This window comes from Monomorium pharaonis, chromosome 1 (genome assembly GCF_013373865.1).
Source record: "Monomorium pharaonis isolate MP-MQ-018 chromosome 1, ASM1337386v2, whole genome shotgun sequence".
NCBI classification, from domain to species: domain Eukaryota; kingdom Metazoa; phylum Arthropoda; class Insecta; order Hymenoptera; family Formicidae; genus Monomorium; species Monomorium pharaonis.
The window spans coordinates 18,434,701-18,459,465 of record NC_050467.1 but is presented as its reverse complement, the minus strand read 5'-3'; the positions used below and the strand labels follow the sequence as shown (position 1 = coordinate 18,459,465).

At 41.9% G+C, this 24,765-nt stretch overlaps 1 protein-coding gene across 6 annotated transcripts in view; it reads left to right on the top strand.

Annotated features, from left to right (window-relative positions):
* Positions 1 to 24,765, top strand: part of LOC105835120 (RNA-binding protein Musashi homolog 2) — a 109,490-nt gene that overhangs the window by 29,858 nt on the left and 54,867 nt on the right. Inside the window, exons 1-3 of one of the 6 annotated variants that reach the window (XM_036295423.1) lie at positions 2,469 to 2,698; positions 4,120 to 4,287; positions 15,220 to 15,341. In XM_036295423.1, the coding sequence (XP_036151316.1) occupies positions 15,286 to 15,341 (56 nt within the window). In that variant the 5' untranslated portion in view covers positions 2,469 to 2,698; positions 4,120 to 4,287; positions 15,220 to 15,285. Of the gene's footprint in view, positions 1 to 2,468; positions 2,699 to 4,063; positions 4,081 to 4,119; positions 4,288 to 5,977; positions 5,987 to 9,228; positions 9,317 to 15,215; positions 15,342 to 24,765 lie in introns of those variants that run through there. The other 5 variants (XM_036295427.1, XM_036295426.1, XM_036295424.1 and 2 more) reach the window with 5 other exon arrangements.

The window sequence follows — 24,765 nt, the reverse complement described above, 5'->3', positions numbered from 1 at the left end:
AGGCTGCATAGCATGTTATTATGGAAATCATATCGAGTTCCGTCAAGGGCTTCGAGCTTTTCGCTCGATCCCACGTGCGAGTGGGAGGGAAATGTTTTCTCTTAACCCTTGGGGCATAAATAGATGGCTCACTGGATTTTTCTGAAAACATTTCTATATTTTTCTGATAATTATGAATCTGAAATCAGATTTCAAAAATTATTTATGACGGATTCAAAGTAGTCGCCGTTAATGTAAAAACAAAAAATTGAAAAAATGATTAACTTACTATTATTGGAAAAAAATAACCTTTTGCAATAATTTTATTATTTATAGATTTTTTAGGTCACTGAATTTGATATCAGATTTTTAACATTTTCACATATCTAGCTTTTTTTCGCAAAAAAATATACAATTGTTTATTTATTTATTTATAAAAAATGGAACCCGTGGAAAAAAATTTGCAAAAATTATATGTGACAGTGGAAAGTATCAAGAATAGTTTCAGTAAATTTTTTACCTTTTTATTTTGATTTTTATTGTTAGTGATGAATTATAATGAAAAAAAGATTGCTATATTTTTTTAACTTTATTTTTTCTATTATAACGACTGTTATTTATTATAATAAATAAAAACATTAACAAAACTTAAGAGCAAATATTTAGAAAAATAAGAAGGTGCGGTTATTACAGCCAAATTGTAAAAGCAATAATAATAAAGCTACGGCAATGTAAGTAGCCAGTGTCCCTGTAAGAGTTAAACCAAATCAATGAAGGAAATCTCTAACGGAAAAGAACATTATTAAATGGATGAAATATAACTTATTGATGTTAATAAATTTTTTTAGGCCTTGACCTTTTTTTAGTCCGTATCAGACTACATATTGAAGACTGCGAATTACTAATTGAAGATAAGAATTACATCAGTCAGATAATTTTCACGTTAATCCATTTCATTCTGCTTAATTGAATTTTAATTGCCAATTCGACAATCTTTAATCTTTAATGCGAAATCTAATACGGGCTTCAGACGTCGTCCTCAGTTAAAGTTTTTATATCCGATATTTATTTTTTTCACGGGTGTTAGAAACTTTTGATCACCCGTGAGACACCAGGGCGCTATCGAAAATTCAGACGTTGATTACGGATGGCAAGCGCCGCCGTGGCAATCAATATGTTAACAAAGCAATCGTCGCCCCGTAATCCCTGAAGAAACGCGCGGTCATTGTCGCACGTATAATATACAGCGCCGATGCGTCCCGCGCTCTTATTTACACGATGATCCCCGACGACGGTGTCGATGGCGCGGACGTTTTTGCGTGCCAAGCGAACCCTGCACAGTTGGCCGCGCATTAAGATCCACCACGTGTGTTGGCAACGCTATACGTTCCCGGTTATCGTCGCCGCTTTTTCCGCCACTTTACGCGAGTCCGCGACACGCGTTCCTCCTCATCTTTAACAGATGAGCCGATGTGCGAAACCGCTGCGGAGTAGCTCGCTGTTGGCGGCAGCTGGAGACGGAGACAGCACGCAAATCGATGCTCGCGCATTGATTTATTAACGCGATACGCCGCACGGTAACGTCACACTCCCTCGGTCACAGTCGTGTGACACACACACACACACACACACACACACACACACACACACGCTGGCTATCTCTGGTAATAAAGCTATGAAATAACTTTTCCCCTATTCACTAATCTCTAATCTACTGACATTTTATGAGTTATTTCGGATTTGACAAATTTCCCTCGAAAATTGTAATAGAATCTACTTATTGACGCGGAAGCTGCATCCATGATCCGCGCGGTTCACCGAAATTGACTTGATTAGTTTCATCAATGTGATTATCAATTGAGCGCCTAAGAATAGCTAGGCTCGATTGAAAGATGACTTGAAGCAGACGAGAACTGACGGCTTGACGTGGATAGAAAATTCGACCGCGGCGCGTTGCGAGACAGGGTGAGCAAGGAACTCGAGTTTCCTCCCCAAGAGAGAGAGAGAGAGAGAGAGAGTGACGTTACCGAATAAAGGGTTAAGTAGTTGCGGCGTCTGAGGGTGCGTCATCAGCGCGGCGGAGCCAGAGGTAGACTCGACTCGACTCGACTCGACTCGCGCGGCTGCTGTATCGGCTTGCGGCTGGGCCCATTAGCGTGACGCGCGATGCATCGTCTACATAAATACCCACCGACGCTGTGCGGCCGGTACCCACCGGTTGCCACTTTGCGGCAACGCGAGCGAGCGAGCGAGCGAGCGACAAGCGAAAACAGACGCGCGACGTACGAGCGTCGCCGGGCGCAAGCGCTCTGACGTAACGTTATATCACTCTCGAGGCTTTTATACATGCTCTATCGAGAGAGGAGCTCTTCCCCCTTCCCCTCCCCCCCTCCCCCTACCCCAAGCCCGGCTCCATGTGGCGCCTGAGCAGCGCCGGTGGGGGTAGAGCTCTCCTCTTCCGCGAGACACCCTCGGCGGCGGCGGCGGCGGCGGCGACGATGTCAAACTCAGTCGCGAGCCGAGTATCGTGTCGCTCGTGCGTGTGTCGTATCGTGTCCTCCTGTCGTGTCATCGAGCGCGAGTCCCCGTGTCGCTGTAACCGATAAGACAAAGGGCCGTTATCTCGCGGCGTCTCGCGGCGCACGCGAGAGAAAGGAAGAGAACGAGAGAGAGAGAGAGAGAGAGAGAGAGGAAGAGAGATAGAGCGAACGCACGTCAGGTTTGTCTCTTCTCACCCCACTCCTCTCTTTTTCTCACTCTCCCTCTTTCCCTCGCGATCGAATGGGGTGGAAAAAGTAGTCGAGTGAACAAAATAGCGCGTCGCTTGCCACTAACTTGCGCCGATAACGTTTCTCTCTCTCTTTCTCTCTATCTATCTATCTATCTCGCTCTTTCGCTCGCTCGCTCGCTCGCTCGCTCGCTCTCTTCCGCGGATCCTTGATACACCGCGCTTTTCTCGTTCCTCTCGCCCAACGTTCCACGCCGGCTGTTTCACCACCGCCGGCGTAGTTCGCGAGTATTCCGGAGTTTCGCGAAATAGCCCGATATATCGGGGGCGATTCAAACCGCAAGCAACCGCGAGGACGGATTCTCACGGAGCGTTTCTCGATCCTCCCGACCGAAGGGCGGAGGGACAGCGGAGGGAGGGGGAGTATCGGGGGGGGATGATATCGGAAGATTTGGTATACGTGCGTGAGTCAAAATCGATAATCCGTGAGGGGGGGAGGGGAGGGGGGGAGGCAGACACACACGAGAAACGTTCTGGCGACGCCGCGCCACGAGTCCGCCGGGCGGCACTGTGTTGAATCGCGCACACAAAGACGCATTTAACCCTTAAATTTCTCTCCGACGAGAGAGATTTTCACATATCGGGGAGATGCCAAGAATGTGAAACGCCAACGGCGCGTGTTTACGTGCGCTTTCCCGCTTGCGCTTCTTGGAGTCTTTAAATATAAAGATTTTGTCGCCCCGCTTTAAATATATATTGAATATCATTTTATCCCGCTTTTCATACTTCGCTTCACATTTTGTGCCCGGTCGTATAATTAATGCGGCGAATCTATTTCGCGTTTAAACGGTGCTCGACCGTTGGATTATTAATTGACTATTTAGATTGATTAATTCGGAGCACAATGTAAACACCAATTATTTGCCATATAAATATATAATCAACTTTATGTAAATTCTGTAACGTTCAAAAAAACTCGACGTGTACAACTGAATTAAGAATTTGAGGGTTAAACGCGCTCATTGGCGCGCTCATCTTTTACTGTATGCGACAAGAATATAGAGATTTAATTGCTTAATTAATTAATTTACTAATTTCCCGAGTCGGACGGCACGTACATCAGTGCCCAACGCTATTCAAATTGATTTCGCCGCGATGTGCTAAGCCATTCTCGTTTTTTTTTTTTCCCGCGTCGCATCGTCGAGACAGCCACGTGTTCCCGTCGATATAGGTTAATGAAGTTTGCACGTGCAACGATTACGTAGATCGTTAATCCGGTGGCGGCGAGCTAGAAAAGTGACGCAAGCGGAAATATAAAACCGAGGGAGGGTGGGGAGAAAGGGACGAGGAAAGAGACGAGAGAGAGAGAAAGAGAGAAAGAGAGAGAGAGATAAAAGCGTGTGATTTCCCAGGAATCACAACCATCGCGGATACCGGTCCACATAACTGAGGGAGAAGCATGCGGCGTGTACTACATCGCACACAGAGAGATCGTAACCCGGATGCAATCCCGGCTGTGCTGATGCATCCCGGCGCCCCGAGAATCGCCGATCGCGTTGTCCTAACATCGTGTCTCTCATGTAGGTACATAATATAAGTACACAATACACCACCCATCCACACACACACACACACACACACACACACACACACCACCCCTCGTGCTCTGCGCGCGCATATGGATTCTCTCGGGAAGAGATTTAAGTTTGCATTTTTCGCTACGGAACACGCGCGTTTTCGCGAAAAGCGAGAGGCGAATAAAACCGTGCGTACTTATCATGTAAAGAGTCGCCGTGCGGCTCTTATTCGAAAGCCGGAAACCGCGTAATGTGCTCTTTGCGACGGGCGCGAGACGCAGAGGGAAATTCACATTTGCGTCACCGGAAAGAGCGACGTGCGGTTCTGTGTTTTCGATTAAGGGGATCGCGCCGTTTCTATCGAATCAAGACGCCTAACGTCTTACTAAATCGGTGCACAGCCCGAGCGACGAGAAATCGCGCTGGGTTACACGAAGACGACGGGATGATAGTTATTTCGAATCCGATCGGCGGCGGTGCTTTGCCCGCCGAACCGGCGAAACAGACTGGACCAGATGTTGTCTAAATCTGTACCATCACGTCGACATGAGCTTTTCCCCCTCGACCCTCCCCTCCTTCCCCCTTTGACTCCCGGGGTACGACTGTACACAGCCATTTTCCATCCTACTACCCCGCTAGCTGTCACCGTCAAAACTAACATTCGAAGTATTCCTTATCTTTCTGTCTAAACTAAGGTGCACGCCGACGGAAACTTTCCACTTTTCGCATTCCAACGTCCGCGGACGGGAGGAAAGGAAGGGGGAAAACGCAAGGTGGAAGAAGTTTTTACGTTACGAAGTTTCCCGGTTTTGCCCGGGGCATTTTTGCATTCGATTATTTACCACGGAAAATACTGTGCAGGTTTTAGACGGGATTCGATTGGGCACGGCCCAAAGTCGGTAGGTATATAATGGCAGGCAACAACAGCCGCATCACGGACGAATTCGGATGGATTTATCTCCGCGCTTCTGTCTCGTCGCACGCGCCCGCCCGCTCGCTGCATTTCCGCGCGTAGAAGCGCGCGTGCGGCGACGGCGGACGGCGCGTGTATTTCTGGCGGAATGTCAAGTGGGACAAGAAGAGTATTTCTCTAAGAACATCAGTTGAGAGGTACACGGGGGCCGTCGGCTCGCAAAGGTCGAGCTTCGAGGGACTTGAAACGCGAAACGCACGTTTTGTTTACACACGTCCCAAATTCCCCGCGCGACGTCTCGCGGGGTGGGAAAAAGAAAACACGTACGCGGAATCGCGATTACAGTTGTCGACGCGATTCAAGTATGTCGACGTTGTTATTCTTGTCGAAGGGATTAATGCGATCTAAACACGTCAAACTTTATCGGCCGAGTCGAAAGGGTCGTGCAAATACAGTTCGATGGCTTGGAGAGTTCTCTCTCTCTCTCTCTTTTTTTTTTTAAAGGCTTCTGAGATTTTATTTGTTCACTTATTTAATCGACGCGAAAGTCGACGTGTTTACTCTGCGTTAATTGTAAATTTGCTTTCTCACGTGCAAACTACCGTTTGCTGCTCCACGCTTATTCAAACGTTTATCTTTTGTTAAGAGAAGGAATCTTGTTCAAGAGTAACAAAGGGGAATGAACTCGCCAAGGTCCAATCGACTCGTTGCCGATTTTGGTTGCATTGCTGATTTTCACCACGTTCGATTTTGCCGCGCGCGTCGCAAAATCAAACGAATCGAATGTCCAAGTTTACGGTTCGTTATGCGGAACGACAAATCACTTCAAACATCGTTGTTGATAGGCGAAACGATTACGTTGATATCCCGTAATAAATCGTTCGCGTAACGCGACGGCGAAACCGCATTTATTTCTCGTATCGCAGCGTACGATTAAATGTGTTTGTCTTCGTAGTTGTCTTACGCGAGGATACTATTATCGAATTGTGGAAAATTTTCGGTATCTTCCTAATCTATTTTATGAGATATTTGTTCGTAATATTAAATTGATTCATTTAACCAGTAAGGAACGGGAAACTAATGAAAATCCCTGATGTTTTGGTTGCAAGAGTCTTTGAGATCATTGATTACGAATTTATCATCAAAATTTTAAAATTAAAATTGTCGGATATAATACAGCGGACATAAATTTCGATTATATTTTAGATTCCAAACTTTATCGAATTATTTTTTTGATATATTGATTTTTATATTCAAATTTGCAATTATTATTTTTAATATCAAAATGGAAAAAGAGAAAAAATAAAAATATATAGAATCGAGTATATTGACACGTTTCCGTCGTGACTCTGGTTTTAGCTGAGAGCAGTTTTTTTTATAAATTGATAAAAAAGCGCGTGGAAAAAGTGTAGTTTTTTCAACTTGCTATTTTTATCTGCCATACTGGATCCGCTATATTGATCAGATTTTAAAAATCTGATAGCAGATTCGTGATTAGCTTCAAAAACTTCTGGATAGTATTTGCTAATTAATTTTTAGTTTTTTTTTTTCAAATAGTTTCAAATTAAAGCCATATGGCGTCGATCGTCCTTTACTGATTAATAACGATATTACAATATTTATTGCTTTGGCATAAAATTGTGTTTCAAGATCGAATAATAATCGGCGCGTGAATTCAAAATGTTAAAAATTATTATTAAAAAATCTCGCTTGATGATCAAAGGTGCCAATATTTTTTTTTCTATATTATCTCTGTTGCTATATATATATGTTATACATTCCTAATTTTTGGAGCATTTTACCATTCTATGAATTTTTCAACAGTCGACGAACAACGGGCGCATTTCCGATCATTGCATTGTGCTAAAATAAAATGTTCCCCACGTTATAATAACACGTTTTTACGTCTCTGCTAACGTGCGCCACGGCAACATGCGGTGGTTAGTTTCTTGTAGTTTTCAATGACGCGCGCGATGGAAGTTGTTGTCGGTTCGAGGACAAAAGCGACGCAAGAGAGAGAAAGAGCGAGAGAGAGAGAGATAGAGATAGAGAGAGAGAGAGAGAGAGAGAGCCGGTGTCTCTCGCGGTTATAGGTGGATTCTCGAGTGAAAAAGTGTAGGCGCGGGAGGGGGGATGAGCGGGGGAATAAAAAAGGGAGAGAAAGAGACCGGGAGTGAAACAGTCTTCGACTGCGTGGCTTTCTCATTATCGCGATTGTTCCGCAATGAGTACCGACAATGGCCGACACAACGACGATTTTTTTCTTCATCGCGACTCGAGAGAAGAAGAGTTCCTTCCACCTCCAATCGCGCATTCTCACCTCCCCCCCCCCCCCCGTGGCCCCCGTTCGCCCCGTTCGCTCGTCCGGTCGCATCTCCCGCTGTCGTAATTGAACGTAACTGAAACGAGGTTACAGTGTGTCAATATTACGTCATCGGTTCCTGCCTTCTTGTTTCCTACCTTGAAACGGAGTTTCGTTGCCGCCTCGTCTTGACATCGGAACAGCACCAGAGATTCCGCGCGCATCGACGAACCCGTAATGAGATTTCAATTAAATAGCCAGCCGGGCAGGTCCGTGTTTTCGCTTTGCTCCGCGGGCGAATTAATACGAGAGGTATCGTTGGCGGAGCGACCCTTTTTTTTTTTTTCTTCTTTTGATCTGTCGGAATTAGGCGCGCGTGTGCATCGGGGCTTGGCGCGTTTTCAAGAGTGCGGGTTGATTCCAGTTGGACCTGGCATTCGAACGCGTCCAGACTTGTGCCAATTTTTTTCTTCCCTTCTCCAGCGAACTACTTCTTCCCGTCGTCTCCTCGCGGTCGCGTCAGGCTCACGATACTTCGCGGCGATAAATCCCGTTCCAATTTCTTTATGCCGTTAAAAAACGAGAACTCGAGGAACGATACGTTCACACAGGCGGGGAACTTGATCCGCGAGCATGAGTCCGCGGGGGATAATAATTCGGGGGGGGGACGCCGTTTGCCGTCCGAAAGGTAAATTCCGATAGAAGGGAGACGCGCGAACGCGCGATCGATAGACGGAGGTGTCTTTCCGCGGATCGTGCGTAAAGTGTCGCACGTTTAATAATTATTATTCGCGCTTGCCGCTAAGAGCTACTATTTGATGCATGATACGACGACGTAGGCTGCCGGGACGGGAAATTTACGGCGACGCTGTCGGCCTCGCCAATTTCTTATTTACCTCTATTTACGCGTCTACCTCTATATAACCGAGCTGTAACATTTCATAAGTTCAGTCTTTATTACTGGCGGGCAATTACTTTCCGAGTGCTTCGTGCCACGCTTATTTTCCGTCCGAAGGTATAACGTCGGCGAAATCCATCGATCTGTCGAATTCGTCGTCACGAGGCTGATCAATTTCGTGAGCTCCACGAGGGAGAATCGATGTTGTCGCTGGGGGGGGGGGGGACTCTACGCGGAAAGAATTTTCTCTTAAAAATTACCCTTAAAAATTAAAATCATAGTAATCGTAGGACAACGTAAACCTTGAAGAATTTTACTATACTTTTGACAAAATTTACTAAAATTTTATTAAAATTTTACTAAATTTAGTAAATTTTATTAAAGTAAATTTTAGTAAATTTTATTAAACGTATGATAAAATTCTTCGAGGTTTACGTTGTGTCTCACAATTACCACGATTTTTAGGGTAATTTTTAAGAGAAAATTCTCTCCGTGTATCGATGCCTTTCGAACTTGTCAAGTTCGCGGGAGATCCAGGTCTTAACGGCGCGTACAATCGCGTTAATTACTAACGAGACAATTAAAGGAGGCGTTTTCCAGCAGTTAGCAATCGTTCCTCGAGGTTCTTTTTTCCCCGTCATTTATTTAAGCGTCCGTTAAACCGTTTTAATCGCTCACCTTTAACAGAGACTTCGGTTTAGCTGAAGGACCGCGCCACGCGGATTAAAGACCGCGCAAACCGTCGCTGCTCCATCATCCGTTTTTTCTCTCTCTCTCTCTCTCTCTCTCTCTCTTTCTTTTTCACGTCGCGCTATGTCCGTTTCGTTACAGGCGACGAACGATGTCGCGAAGACGACAGGTGGGACTCGGGAGAACGTGGCCGGCCAAGGAGACTAACCCAATTTGCGGAGATAAAACGGTAGGCGAAAGTGCGCGCACCCGGGAAATCCATTAAAGTTCCTGCGGCTTTTCACATTTTCTAAAATTAAGTATTACACGTGATTCTCCCGCGGTCCCTCGGGTTAGCCTCGAAATTCGCACTCTTTTACATCTCTTATCGCAGAATTTATTCGCAAATAATGATCAAGTTCTCCGCGAATGATGCATACTTGTATATTTAGATTGCACTCTTATCTCTTTCAGTCTTCTTTTAAATTGAAAGATTATGAAAGGCTTTTTAGAAAACCTTGTTGCGAAACACGATAAAACGTAACAATTATTTAACAAATTTGTACTATTTAACCGAAACGGAAGAACTACTTCGGGACGTTCTACTCCACAGCTTAGTAGAACATAATATTGTTCAATATTCAAACATTGTACAGTAAAATACATTTTGATATTTTATTATTGTTAATTTTATTGAATATTTTTTTTGTATTTGCTCAAAAAAAAATCTTGCAATTTCAACAAAAATTATATTTGTGTAAAATAACTTTTACGCACATATAATTTTTGTTAAAGTTGCAAGATTGGTTTTTTTTGAGCGGAGGTACATAAATGATCAACAAATACTGTGATAAGTATATGTATTTCACTTAATCTATTTAACTACACTGAGAAAAAAATGTTGTTAATTTGACTAAATTTTTCAACTTGAATAAATTTCTTTAGTTCAAGTATTTATGCATTTAACTTAAATGCATGAAATACTTGAACTTTTATTTAACTATTTTGTATATTTGACTGAAATACTTATTGTTTAGTATTTCTTTGAAGAAATTTAATTAAGTCGAAAAATTTAGTCAAGTTAACAACTTTCTTTATTCAGTGTAATAGAAGCAGAATTTACAAATTCTATACTATACGACAGCCAAAACTCTAGCAGATACAAAAATTAGCGATACATTTTGATTGTGACAAGCAATCTGTCTGTATCAGCAAAGAATTCTTTTGGATATTCCTCCTTTTTTTACACAATATCGACGTACGTTAACTTTATCCAATAACATTGAGCTTCGCGGCGGAACCGCTTAAATAACAAAAAACCGAAGGTCACTCGAGTTATCATTAAAGCTGGAAAATCTGACTCTAGATCTTGTTACAACTAGAGATAAATATATATGTTTAAAGAACGAGAGGGGGTAGGGGAGGGAGGGCAAGCTTGGGCGAGAGAGCGTGTCTCTCCGACCGTGAGCGACGTTTAATCGGGCCGAGCGGTACGTGGACCATGACCAACGAGAAACCGTGCCCATTCTGGTTCGCCCACGTGACGACGACGACGACGACGACGACGACGACGACGACGACGACGGCGATTCTGGGCACGGTATTCGATCGTGCCGAACGTTTGTCGTTGACTTTCGTGACGTTGTATGATGGATCGCCGCTGCGGGGAACCATGCAGCAGCCGTCGCTCCATTCGTTCAAACAATCACCGAGAGATTAAATCCAAATATACTCGCCACGCCAATTTGGAGCAATGATGAGCGATCCAGCGAAGTTCTCTTCGCGAGGCCCGCGAGCGTTGAACCCCGCCGATAAATGACGACGGAAATGCCACGGAATTGACCGTCGGGGAAGCTCTGGTGACACGTGCGAGAGCATCTGATCGTCTAGTTTCACGGAACGATGAATATTTCATAAAGAGACCCGCGCGCGCGATAGAGATCTCACGGTTATGCGAAATAAAATCTATCTCGTTCTGTCTGTTCGATAATATATCGCGCGTGTTTTGCGTTTCAGAGAGGAGAGAAATACGTTCGCGGTGTAATCGTAAAACGGATTCTAACGACGAGCGTTATTTATTTCGTGAGCGTGCGCGGGGATTTTTCGAAAGATATATTTACGATTGGACGTGTAATAACTTCGCACGCGGCGGCAGCTGCTAGGATCTAAACGCGCGTAGCGTATCTTCATTCATCCCGTCGTAGCAATTTCCATCTCGCTTTAACATTTTAGCGCGAGCTATACGACGGAGCGAAATAATAAACCTAAACAATAAATGAATCGTAAATTTCACTTGTGATTCGATACGATAAATCTTGACGGCCGAGATCGTGCTGTGTGTTTCTTATCGGCTCTCTGTCTTCTCGCGCCGAAAAGTTGCCGAGACGCGAGAGACACGCGAACGAGGAAGGGAGAAACAGAAGGAGAGAGAAAGAAAGAGAGAGAGAGAGAGAGAGACGGGCGCGTCGTCTGTATCCTGGCACGGATTCGATCGCGTTCGTTCGCTTTATTGCCGCGGCGCACTGCATAAAATGCTTGCGCCGTGCAAATGGCAAAAGAGGATTTACGACTTCCTAGTCGGACCAGATAGAGAAAGTAGACGGCGTACGCGCGGTGCCGGCCGGCGAGCCGTGCACCGGTCGTCTTCTTCCGTTTATAGTTCGAGAACGACCCGCTGCTTGATGGCCGTTCCATCTTGATGACGACTGTGTATAACACACAGTCTCGTCGGGGAGTTGATGCCCTTCTCGATCGCAAATTACAATACCACGCGCGCTATTTTCGAACGGTGGTCACTTTTTCGACCGCCGAGACCGTATTTTCCGGTCGGACCGTTCCCAATAATTTATTAGCGCGGAAATTAACGCCGGAATATTACGAGCGTAAAGCGGGGAAGGGGAGGATGCCAATCTATCGCCGCGATTAAATGTAGCGGCCGTTCGTGGTTCCAGAGTAAGTTTCGAACCGACGAATTAAATTTGACGATTAGACCTCCCCCGAGCTATATACGTGTTTCCTCCACATGTGCGCGTTCGCTATTCAGTTTCGCCAGTTAGCAAAGTTCGCGCCGCGGAAACTTTGGCGAGTGGCGAGCGCAGCGGCGAGCCGGTTTCTCCTCTCTGCGCGCGCAAAGTTGATAAACAAGGGATAATTGTGCGGATAGAAATAATTACAATTATCGAGGAAACGCCCGGGGGTCTTCCTTCAGACAGCGGAAGGTAATACCTCCTCGAGTGATTTCGAAAGCGTGCTGGGACCGTGCTTTGTCCCTCTGCGATTTGCGGAAAATAAATTTCAAGCTGCTTTCGAGAACGTACGACTCGCTTCCTCCGTTTGTCCTCCACCTCCCCTCCCGCGTCTCCTCCTCTCCCCGTTGCCAATTATCTTTGAAATTCTGCTGTTGAAAATATTTCAACACAGAGCCGGGGCGTTGGCGCGGTGGCTTGCTGCTGCAAGCCGCTCAGGCATTTTCCAGAGAGATAATAGCGTTTCTCTCTCTCTCTCTCGGTCGCTGTCATTCGCGAGCCGAAGCGGAATCGTGCCCCTTATCACCGCCGTACGAGCGGACAAACAATGGCGGCGGACAATGGCGGCGCTCGATCGACGACAATGGATTTTGTTCGTGTCCTCTAATCCGCGCCGGGACACGCATTACGTCCGCCGCCCCCGGACGATGCATTTCTCCGCGCTCTCTCGTCTCGCACCCGTTCTCCCCCTAATTAGGGAGAATTTGTCCTCTCGTTTCCTCGACCCGGTGCGCGATGACGCACGTCAGTGCGGTTTACGGCCAGGTTTGTCTTTTTTCTCTCCGCGAGCGTATATAATTCTCTTCTCGTAACGTCGCTCGGAAAGTTTCCACGTAAACGCTCAAACCGATCTTGAACCGATAACTTTCTTCTACATTTATTACACGGAGATCCCGTCCGTCGCGATTTCACGCGATTTCCGCCATCTCATCCCCGGCGAATACGCGCACGCGAGAAACGATGTTTACAGTAGTCTCGGCTAATCCCGCTAATCGAGAGTTAACCCTTGCCCCGGGAAATCAACCCCCGGGAAAGCCTCAACGAGATTTCCGCGCGCCACGGGATGATCCCCTCGTTATTATACGGAGAGGGTGGAGAGCGTAGACGGCCGAATAATTCCAGCGCGCTGTTTCCAACATCGGGAGGATCTCTATGGCGGCATCAAGAATCGTTCGGCCGTTTGTCTTACGAGTCGTTGCGGGTCGGAAATACACGCGGCTCCCGCGTCGAACAATGAGACGCACACGACCGTGGTGGTACGGCGAGGATTTTACACGTGTAACGAGCGCGAGCCACCTCTCCCGTGGATGATGGTTAAAAACCAATGCGCGGCAAAAGGGAGCGCGCTGCACGGGGATCACGGGGGGGGGGGGAGAGAGAACGGCGGAAGAAGGGGAGGGAAAAGACAGTAAAGTGAGAGTAAAGGAGTCCGGGAGAATGGAAATCCATTAACGAGTGCCGTTTTCATACTTCCTCTACGCCGCTCTCGTTTCCTCCCCTCGTACCGCCCTCAACTATCTCCCTCTCGCCGCCCCGCCGTTAACCGGCTCCATGCGCCCTTCTCTCACCCCTCTCTCCATCTTGTTGCCTGAAAGAGCATTCACCGGCACAATAGATCGTTCATTACCGATACCAAGAGCCGAAAGGCGGGGAGGGATAGTAATTCGAGAAAGGGGTGGTCGGAGTTTTTGAGTGTGCGTGCGGGACTTAATCCGTATGTGTGTGTGTGTGTGTGTGTGCGCGTATATTTCACGCAAGCACAGCCGTACGATGTTGCACACGTGTGGGGGTGGGAGACGAACGTATAAAGGGGCGGTTGGTAAGGAAGATGGCCGGATCTCCATATTTTCTGAAAGTAGTTTTTAGGGATCACGATTACGACGAAATCCACGTCCGCGAGAAATTCAAAGTCGCTCTTCGCTTTTAACCACTTCACTCGATGATTTAATCGGTTGCACATACATATGTGTATACTCTCCAGTAGTAACAATAAGTGTATTATTACTATTTTGCAGGGATAGACTTATAACTGTGATAATTAGTGGATATTTACTGTCTTTACTTTAATTTTGACTTTAATATTAATATATTATCACTGAAAAATTACTGCATTTATTACTGATTAATAAGAGTTATCAGTGTGAAAATCAGTATATTTTCACTGGATTTTTACTAATTGTACTTTAGAGAGTATATTTATATAGTATATATTATATATTTTTAATATATACATATATGTATTAGTATCGTTCAATATTTTTTAAAGAATTAAATGTTACTTACCTAAAATAATATTAATTAATAATTTATGAACTATTTTATATATTTTATTCTCGTAAAGTTAAATATAAAGTATGAATAAATAATTTTATAAAACATTTACATTATGGAATTTTTAAAAATACTCTTACATTTAATATTGAAAGAAATTGATGTATAAGAAAATCTATACAAGTCTATAGTTATGTTTTTTAAATATTTAAATAATGATCTTTGAAAATTAGAGAAAAAAATGTTTTGCCATCAGATATTTTACTTAAAAGAAATAATGAAAAAATCCTGTTATACTTTTTTCATATTTAATGATTATTACAAACATGACTCAAAAAATAAAAACTTCCAATTTGAATGTTTTATGTAATATTATTTTTAATTACTGTAGTATAACATTTGGCCTATTGGTTATAGAGGAATAAAAGTATCATTAGCTCTTCATTCAGCGTATTGAATTCCCCATCAGAGTTCTCTTTTTTATTTCAGACAATGCAAAAATAACTTTTATTCATATTGTCGTTATTGTGACAAATAAAGCGCTTATATAATATTTGAAGTACTAAATATTCTGGAGAGAGTAACTTTTGATCTTTTGATTAAACAATAAACTGAAACATCAGCAAAAAAATTTGATAAATAAAATATTTTTATATATTTTATCTTTTAAATGAAATGGTTAAGAGATTTATCATTTGCGGATAATAGATTTATACTTTCTTCAAAATATATAGTTAAAAACGTGTTTTGCCAATTTCAACAATTTATAATTAATTTTTTCTGAAATTGTTAAATTAAAATCTTTTAGTTACACCGCTGTTGGTTATAATTTTAACTCAATTTTTGTCAATTCCAGTGACGTGTTAGGACTGCGAAGGATTAAAAAGTGACGGAAACCAGCGGACATTAGTCGCAACCATCGATGGCGGCCGCGAGTTTTCCTCCAAGTTTCTCGAACGTCGGTGTACTAGAGAATTGGTAAGTGTATATTCTAATATAATATATTGATTGTTAAAAATTGAACTTGCCTCTATGAAAAGCTGCGATCTTGTTTTATCACTTTAAATCAATAGATTAGCTGTTATTTATATCTTTATAAAACTAATCTTCTTTCTTGCAATATATTGAGAGCTTCATGCTCATAGACTTGTACTTATATTTATTAATAATACAGTAATCAATTGAATGGTAATAAATAATTAGTAGATATTAAATTATTGGTGATTTTGGGATTAGCTTCTTTTAAATTTTCGACTATTTTAGCGTTTCATGAAAGAGTTACTGTGAATGATAAATTTACATCAGATAATCTAGCTGATGAACTTGTTTGTTTTCTCAATTCTATATAAAGTACTATATTAATTTTAGAAGCATTTCTTTTTTATATTCGAGTATATAACCGCGATCAAACTAAAGCTAATAACTGTCTTTAATGCATGAGAACTCAGCTTTAATCGCAAATAGATTAGGCTTATGCTATGTTTGCATGTCGGTAATGCGTAATTTATACTTCCTGTCTCCAACTGTTTTACGATCATTGTACATATACTTACTAGGCACGATACATGTTTCAAAAAGACAGATTCGTCATCTGCGACGAAATCTCGATAATATCGACAGCTGTTCAATCAGCTTAACGAAATTATCTTATTTGCACTTTTCCGGTATTGAATATTCCTTCACCAAATACAATTAATAAATTTCTGTCTCTACAAGTAAAATCAGCATTTGTAATAATATATAATATTTAACGAACCTTTCTAAAATGTCGCTAAAAATGTTGCAATATTATTAATTATATTAATTATCGTATTTTGCGCTATTTAATCCCCTGTATTAAATACCGTTACCGTTAATTTAATTAAAATTAGAAATTAAAATTTCGCTAAAACGATCTCCGCTCGAATTACAGCCGTGGAGTCGAACTCTGTCACCTAAATATCCCGAGGCGAGTGAAATCGCGAAATTCTGTCATTTCACATTAATTTCGTCTTAATCAAGGGATCCGTTTCGCGCGCACGTTAGTTGCAAATCATCCTGCATAGGAGCCGGGCGAGCCGAGATATCCGGGCATGATATTTGGACGTCGCCCGGCACAATAAAGTGGCTTAGACAATACGGTATTGTTGTATGCGCATTTCGAGATCGCGTCTTGCGCGGAAGGGGGTCGCCGTATTATCGTCTGCCTGTCACAGACGAGGAATGGGATGATGGTCGCGGCGGCGGGCGCTCAGAGACGAGAAGACGGCGCGATGAAAAGTAGGTTTCTTCTATTTTCCAGTTTTGATTAAAGTTCCTTTAGGAAGAGCGAACAGCGCGATCCTTCATGCGCGCACGCGCATACATGCATATAATACATACGCGTGCACATACGGTACGTACGTACATAACATAACCGGGGAATGAAAACTCGTGCGCCACGCACGCTTTTCGTATCCCTGCCTCCCTGACATTTCCGTCATGTTTCCGCGGCACTCTGGCGAAAAGGGAAACGCGGAGGTCCGTATATTTGCGATTAGGTCTTTCTCCTAGCACACCCTTTGTTCCTGACCTACGAACCTTACTCGCCGAAGATCGGAACAAGGAGAATAGTAATCAGGAAGGCCTTTGTAGCAGCATAGTAACACAACGTATAGTTTTTTTTTCTTTTCTTTTTTTTTCTTTAAAGGAAAAGCGTGTCGATGTGTTGATTCGCTCGCGAGATGAGTTATTACAATATATATGACTGCTGATTATATGCTTGCCGCACGGAAAGATTTTGCTGGAGTATCTAAAACCGGTAGATGCAGATGTCAGAGTAATTTTATTGGACTTTAAAAATAAAGTAGGAATGTTCAAGCATCACGAGCAATGCCGCAAAGTTTTGACATTTTAACAACCAACTCGAGTATTCTGTATAATCATTCTAATTTCCAGCTAAATTATTTTAAAATCTGTACATCTCGCCTGTTTCTCGTCTCGTTTAATTAGACAATCGTTGGAAAAAATGTGGAAACGAAATACTTGATCAGCTAAATTTTTGTGTATTTTTAGAAATCATTTTGTCCATAGGAAACAAAAAGCGCCAATATAACATGTCACGAAACGCTTCGTATAAACGCAATTTAGAGTCCCGAAATAGTTGAGAAGTCACGCGTGGTTTAATCGTACGTGAATTTGTAATATCCGGATACGTGCACATATTTGTATATATAGGGTGTTTCTCTTTTAACTTGAGCATATCTAGAATATTTGTATTTAATTAAATGGAAAATTGTTAGAAAAGAAAAGGTTACTTGTTTTGAAGAGACAAATATTATGGCAAGTAAGAATTCTTAAATTTAAAATTAATAATTTATGAAATATTTTATATCGTATGTGAAAATATGCTGAAATAAAGTGCAAAATATATTTGTAAAAACTATTTGTTCTTCGATAACTTTAATACATTAGTGTGCAAAGAATAACTAGGAGAGTTATACTATGTAAAAAAAAACTTATAATTTCATTTAAAAAAGTGACCTTGGAATCTCAAAACAGATATGATCTTGAAGAACTATTTTCACTTATATCTTAATACTTGGAAACAATCTTTTCCTTTAACGGGTTTTTTTTTTTTCGTGCCATTAAAAATAACAGAGATATTCTAGATATGCTCCAGTTATATAGAGGAAACACCCTATATATAACGTGAGACACTTAAACGATATTTATAACCGTATATGTGCGACGAACCGCTTCGTAACGCTTTTCATTATAGCGATTAAATGCCACATCGATCCCTCGAATGTCGATTAGCGGCATTAGCACGGAGAAGGATTATATCGTTCAATCGCGACTGATTCGCGTCGAATTCAGCCATATCGGCAATATGCCTCGTTAAAAAAAAAAAAAAAAAAAAAAAGAAGGTAATAATCGATGGACTCTTTACGATGTAACGAGCGCAAAACGTAATATATATTTGTCATTCAAAATCGAACGTTGCGAACGCTAACACGTGCTATTTTAACTTGCCGGATAAGTTTGGGGGATTAAAAACAAATCTTGCATTTTAGAAAAATTCTTGAAATCTTTCCCCTCCCTCCCTTCTTTTGCAATTTTCCATTCTGGCGTCTGTATTCTACGCAGTTGCGATGCAATTTTGAGTCACGCTGTTTTTAAAACACGACGTCTCGTTTTGCGAACATTTCTCAGGCTTCGGGCATCGGTATATTTGCAGACGGTGGTGTTTTTGCAGCTTTGGGCGGGTGGCGCATCCGCGCGTTGGCATATTTGCCATTTCGGCGCTTCCTCGTTACACGCGCGTAACGAGAGAGGATGTTAAATGACGACGCGTCGCGACGCGATTCATTCTCATTGTTACGTAGCGGCTCGCGGCTCGCGTATTTTCGGAACGGTCCATTGAGAACGGAGGAGGGCAGATCCCGCGGTCCCGCTGACAGCCGCGTGTTGACGGGTGTTCCTTCGCTGTCGGCGCGGCGACTTAGAGGCGCGTGTGCGAAGCCAACCGTAGCAGGTGCTAGGTCGCCCACGCGACGTATATTGGTCGACGAGATAGAGTGGGTGGCGTCCACAATTAGCCGACGTTAGCGCGCGCGTACGTCATAAGTTGATATTACGTGCCAGCGACTGACGGACGTACGGACGGACGGACGCGTCGCGTACGACACTCGGCGCAGTCGGTGACAAACCGTTTGGATTTTTGCTAGCGGCGCGTGGAATTAATTTACGCGACGGCGGCGGCGGCGGCGGCGGAAATGGAGGTCGAAAGGAATCCACCGTCGTCGGCCGAGATTTTCCAGCGGGAGGCGAGGCGCGTCTCGCTCCCTTTCGTCGCCGGCCGGGAGAAACTTCTAAATGAGTTTGAATATTTGATAAATTCGGAAGGCATCGCGCCGCGCTATTCCGCACGTCCGCTTTTATTCGGATCTATTATCAGTATCGGCGATAAAACCGACGGATATTCCTCGCAGCTATTTTTCAACCCTTTTCCCCCCCCCCCTCCCCGTTCGGCATGTTATTTCTTTCGCGCGCTTCTGCCTTTGTTTAACTTTATCTAGGGACGATTGACGCAAGCTTGTGTCGTTTGTAAAGCGGTCAGTTTCCAGACACACGGCGATGGGAATTCACGTAAAAAATTTGGAAGTGGATGCTTCGAAGTACGATTTTTTTCTTTCACACTTTGCCAAAAGACTCGACCGCGCGTATCCGTAATGGGCTTAATAAAACCTTCCCATCTTTCGATCGATTTCCATTCCATCGGAGCTTAAGATTTTCGTCAGAAATTCTATTAGCGGTATTAACTCTCGCACGGATATGATTTGCACATTGCACAGGATAATTACCATTACCCTGAATTTTACACAAGCCAATGCGCTCGCCGGTAATCCCACAAAAGCAAATCCGGAGCAAGGAATCTCCAATACGTAGTCAAATGAAGTCGGTCAAAATTCTCTCCGTATCGACTATGAAAAAAATTATTGTAAAATTTAAAATGTTATGATTAATTGATTTGGATATGCTCGTAGAACGAAACCATTACATGATTAAGCACATTGTAACTCGGAATCTTCATTAAAAAAGATATTTTCTAGTCCATATTTTCTAGTATATGCACAGAAATATACATACTGTAAGCAAAAATAATATGATAAATAGGTCAATGTATCGAGCCAAGACAAATTTTCTTAATACATTATAATTAATTATATAATGTTTATCTAATTAATTATAATGTATTAAGAAAATTTGTCTTGGCTCGATACATTGACCTGTTTACCATATTATTTTTGCTTAGCATTAACGAGCCCTTTATAATAGTTTGTATTGTTGTTTTACATACTGTAAATTGTACTTGAACTAAATAAATATTTCAAGTATTTCATAAGTTTATACATATACGTATCCGTGTAAACAAATTTATCATAAGCATATTTAACATTTTTTCAAAATATATTTTAGATCCTAAATTTAATATTTCAACCAAGGATAAGAATAAGCTAAAACGAAAATTTGATTTACTTATTATTCTGACTTTTCTTTTCGATAAAATTTAATGACATTCCTCGAAAGAGGCATTTTTTAATACATGTAAATAACTTGTTTACACTCGTGACGAATATATTTTAAGATTATTATTCATTTATGAAAATATTCTTTGTTAAAATTAAATCAAGAAAAATAATCGAGTAACTTTTTTAACGGCGGTGGAACTGATACTTTTCGGTGAGTACCACGTGTGAAAAATAATAATAAGTAAAGTATTGCAAAAAGAGGGAGAGGCCGAGGTCTCTATATAATAAAGTTATCGCGGCTGCGGTTGCTGGCAAATTGCGCGAAATCACTTTTATTGCGTAATCCGTGCAAGAGGGGCAATCCACGGAACCATCTTAGCGGCTCGGAAGAGGGTGTATCACCTCTTGTATCGCACGCTCTCGTCCTCTACCGGCGGGGAAACCGCAGCGATGGCCCTACATACCACACAGCAGGATCGTATAAACGAGTTTTCGGTGGAAGTGGCTCGACCCACGAGTTTCCGGTGTCGCAGAATTGCCTTGGCCGGTAACACGCCTTTGCCACGGCACACCGCACGGCCGCAATCTGTTCCACATTATCCCCCATGTCTATAAAATCGCCGCCGATAAACGGCCGTCGCGCGATCTCGCAACATTTTATTTCGAGCTGCCTGCTGCCTCCCACGATATAATCGTACCATTGACGTTCTATCGCATTAGTAACCGTCCGTTAAGAGATACAACGGATTATCGACATATTATGTTGGTTCAACTAGAAACGTGATATTATTCGCGGAGCTCAATGGAATACTAAATTTATTTTCGGATTTCTTATGCATAAATAATATTTCATTAAAGTTTCTCGACGTTTCTTTTTAATCATCCGTTAAGTAAAGTAGTTTTAAAGACGGATAGAGTTTTATGACCTGATTTTGGATACATAATCATGTTTGAAGTTTTTAATATTTTTACGCGAAACGTATCGCAATATGTATTATTTAATTTAATAAAAGTATCCCAGACAGACAGTCTTAAAGACGGTATATGATTTAATTTTTAACGCATAATTCTGTCTGAGGTCTCTAATATTTTTACGCAAAAATCGTATCACAATATGTGTTATTTAATTTAATAAAAATAGCAAAGTCCTCTTTCGCATTCTGTAAGAATACCACGAAAATACCAGAATATCCACTCCGATTCCTTTTCACGATGGCCTCTCAGATCGATACAATATCAAGCTTGACAAGCGAAACAGAAAGTCCATGTTACGGCAAGCTTTTGGTAACGATTTCACCGGGTGATATCGCTGCCAGGATATCAAAAACCGATGCGACCGCGATACACGCGACTATATTCGCTAGTAATCCTTTGCGGACTGTACATTTTCCGTTAGGTTATTTCTCTGACGCGCTATATTGTGAGAATCTTGTATAAGAAGGAAACTAAGCTCAAAAATCTTATAATGAAATATTTTTTATCAAGCAAATCTGTCACCTCCAATTATTTTTAGTAAAAATCTTTTCGAAAACAAAATAATTTTATAATAAATTGTAAAATTATCATCATATTATTATATAATATTTTTAGCACTACCTTTGTCGAAATTTTCATCATAACATCATTTATTCATTAAACTGTTAAAGAACGTAGCGCAAATGTGAACTGATCAAATTATAATAATAAATTTATGGGTCAACAAAATTCATACTCTATTTTTTAAGTAAATGTGTCGTGGTAATTACTTGTAAAAGTAATTATTTCAAATGTGACTCTCGAATGAGTTTGCTTCACTCAGTTTTCAGCGACATTAATATCAATTATTAACTCTTGATATATATTCTCGAAATAATACTCTTGGGACGTGGGCATATTTAAAATATATTTCATTTATGCATGAATCGTCTAGCACAATAATTATTTATTTCTTTTACCCAACCAAAGGACGGTAGTTGTCTCTGAAGGGAAGCTCGTCGGCGTGTACCAGCTGGCACGCCAGGCACAAGGTGGGTTGTACTACTTGCGAGAGAAACCTCTTCTGCTATACATCCACTCACGATGCTCCTTTCCCCTCCCCCCTTCCACCCTCTCGCTATTGAAAATCCATTATTATGCGCTTCGCTTCCTCATCTAACTCTTTGAGGTGAGGAAGTATGAAAAATGTATCAATCTCTTTGTAAATCTATATTTTGCGCGATGCCCCGTATGAAAATTTTAAAATAAGATTTAATATCGGAATTAAAATGTACTACCTACTGCGCCTAAATGATTTAAATTGATTCTAAACGTGTGCTTCAAACTGATGCCAAGTAATCTTGTCTGGTTAAGTCGCAAGAAGCCACAGATAAATTATTATGTCCGGTTTCAGAATAACTGTCGTTTAAATCTGCATGAAAAGAGCATTTTTGCTGAAATATCTAAAAATTTATTAGGTTACTCTGAAAGATCTAATTCTGTCTGAAACGTTAGAATTATGTAAAACGCTCAAACTGGTTGAGTGTTCTATCCATAATGTCAATTACTATGATGGTCTAACAAAAATCTATCTTTAAATTTGCATGTAGTTAAGTTTATAGATATTTCATCAAAATTGCTTTTTCCACGTGAAACATTTTATAAAAGCTAACGCATTAACTCGAATTTCAAATTGTAAAACGATGTAAAGCCATCCTCTAAAAATCATTTCCAACATTTGTTGATAATATTTGCTTTGAAAGAAAAAGAGCGAGAAAATACAAAATAACCTCACGAGAGTCGAGCTTGCCGTGTTGTCGTTGTTTATCTACAAGTTGCTACTTGTATTAGACGCTCGTTAAACTGCGACAATAACGAACGTAGAATTTCGGAAAATAATCGCTTTGCGAGGGATGCGCGAAGCATTTTGTACTATTGTCGAGAGGTGAAGTACGCGCGTTTCCTCCGAGCGTATATATTTTCTTCAAGCGCGGATGGTGCACTTTAACCACCACCCTCTCTTGCTCTTTAGTAAAAGCTCTTTTGCCACGGCCAGTTTATATCCTCGTTTAACGTCTTCCTACTACTTTTCAATTATCTTGCTATCGCTCACACATTTCAAACTACCAACAGAGTTTTCACCATCTATGTTCCCCCTATGAATAATTTATCGTCTAAGAAATCCTTCGGATCATATCTTTCAGTTTAAAACCTCTTGAGAAAGATATTGCCGATTTGTTTAAATCGGCAATAGTTTCAACATCTGACGATTTTTATACATGTATATATTTGAGCTTGAAGACGTTACAGTTTTAGAAAATCGCGTTTGTTATTATTATTATTATTTTTAGAAACTTTCAAGTTACAGCACAGATGTTACGGTATCGTTGCGACTTGAGGGAAATATAAAAAGTAATAAACATCCCACGTATTATGTACATATTTGCTGCGCGTCGGCCGTATAATCGTTACTTCACGATACTTATGGGGGTTCTTATTCGGTTTCCTTGTGGTGGCGCACGCGGGCGCGCACCGGCTTCGTATTTCTTCGGCCCGGTATATCTCGGCATCTTGCGACCTGTTCTCGAAGGTAGGGAACGTAGGTAAACGGAAGATGAAAGAGAGGGCCGTCGTTTACGGGCGGTAAGTCGGCCAATTTATGGCACTCAGAAATTTATAGGTTCAATTTCCGCGATATTTAAACGACTCGACGGCTCGAAATCCTCGCCGCCTAGCTCGCTCGCTCGCTCGCGCGCACGCGCAATAAAGTTCGCGCCAGGTTTTTTATTGCTCCGATGTGGGGCATAATAAAATAATTGTTATCGCGGATTTTTCTATTACTTCGGGCCGCTCGTAGGAGCAATTAATAATCGGAATAATTTCTTTTTTACGTCATTGAATAGCGATTTAATTCGCGAATGCATTTATGGGAACGTTTATTTAATATTCGCATGTATGTATATGTGCAAAAATGTTATCGAATAAAAATTGGTTTAGACCGTAACGATAACAACAATTAAATTCACGTTTTGTTATTATATCGGTTAATTTGGGTCTCGGCTCACCGTTCATCTGTTTTGTTGTGTATCATTTATAATTGTTGCCCTTCGTCGCGCGCGAGTATCGCGCAATATTTATCAAAACATTGTACTCTCCTGTTGTGTGGTGTGCGTGAGTTCTAGAAACGACCTCGATGGAGTTTTCGCGCGAGGCGAAGTATATACAACACAATCCTCTCCCAAATATACAGATATACTCGTTACTCCGTGCTTGGAGAGCTAGGAATATACATATTTATATATATACGTATAAATATATACGAGCGCGCTGGAATATTAATTTAAGCCAACGTTATTTCGCATACGCGACATTAGCGCGGGGGTGTATGATTAAGATGAGCGTATAATTCGAAATATTTTGACTTCGAGAGGCAGCGAGGGGAAATATGCGTAGGC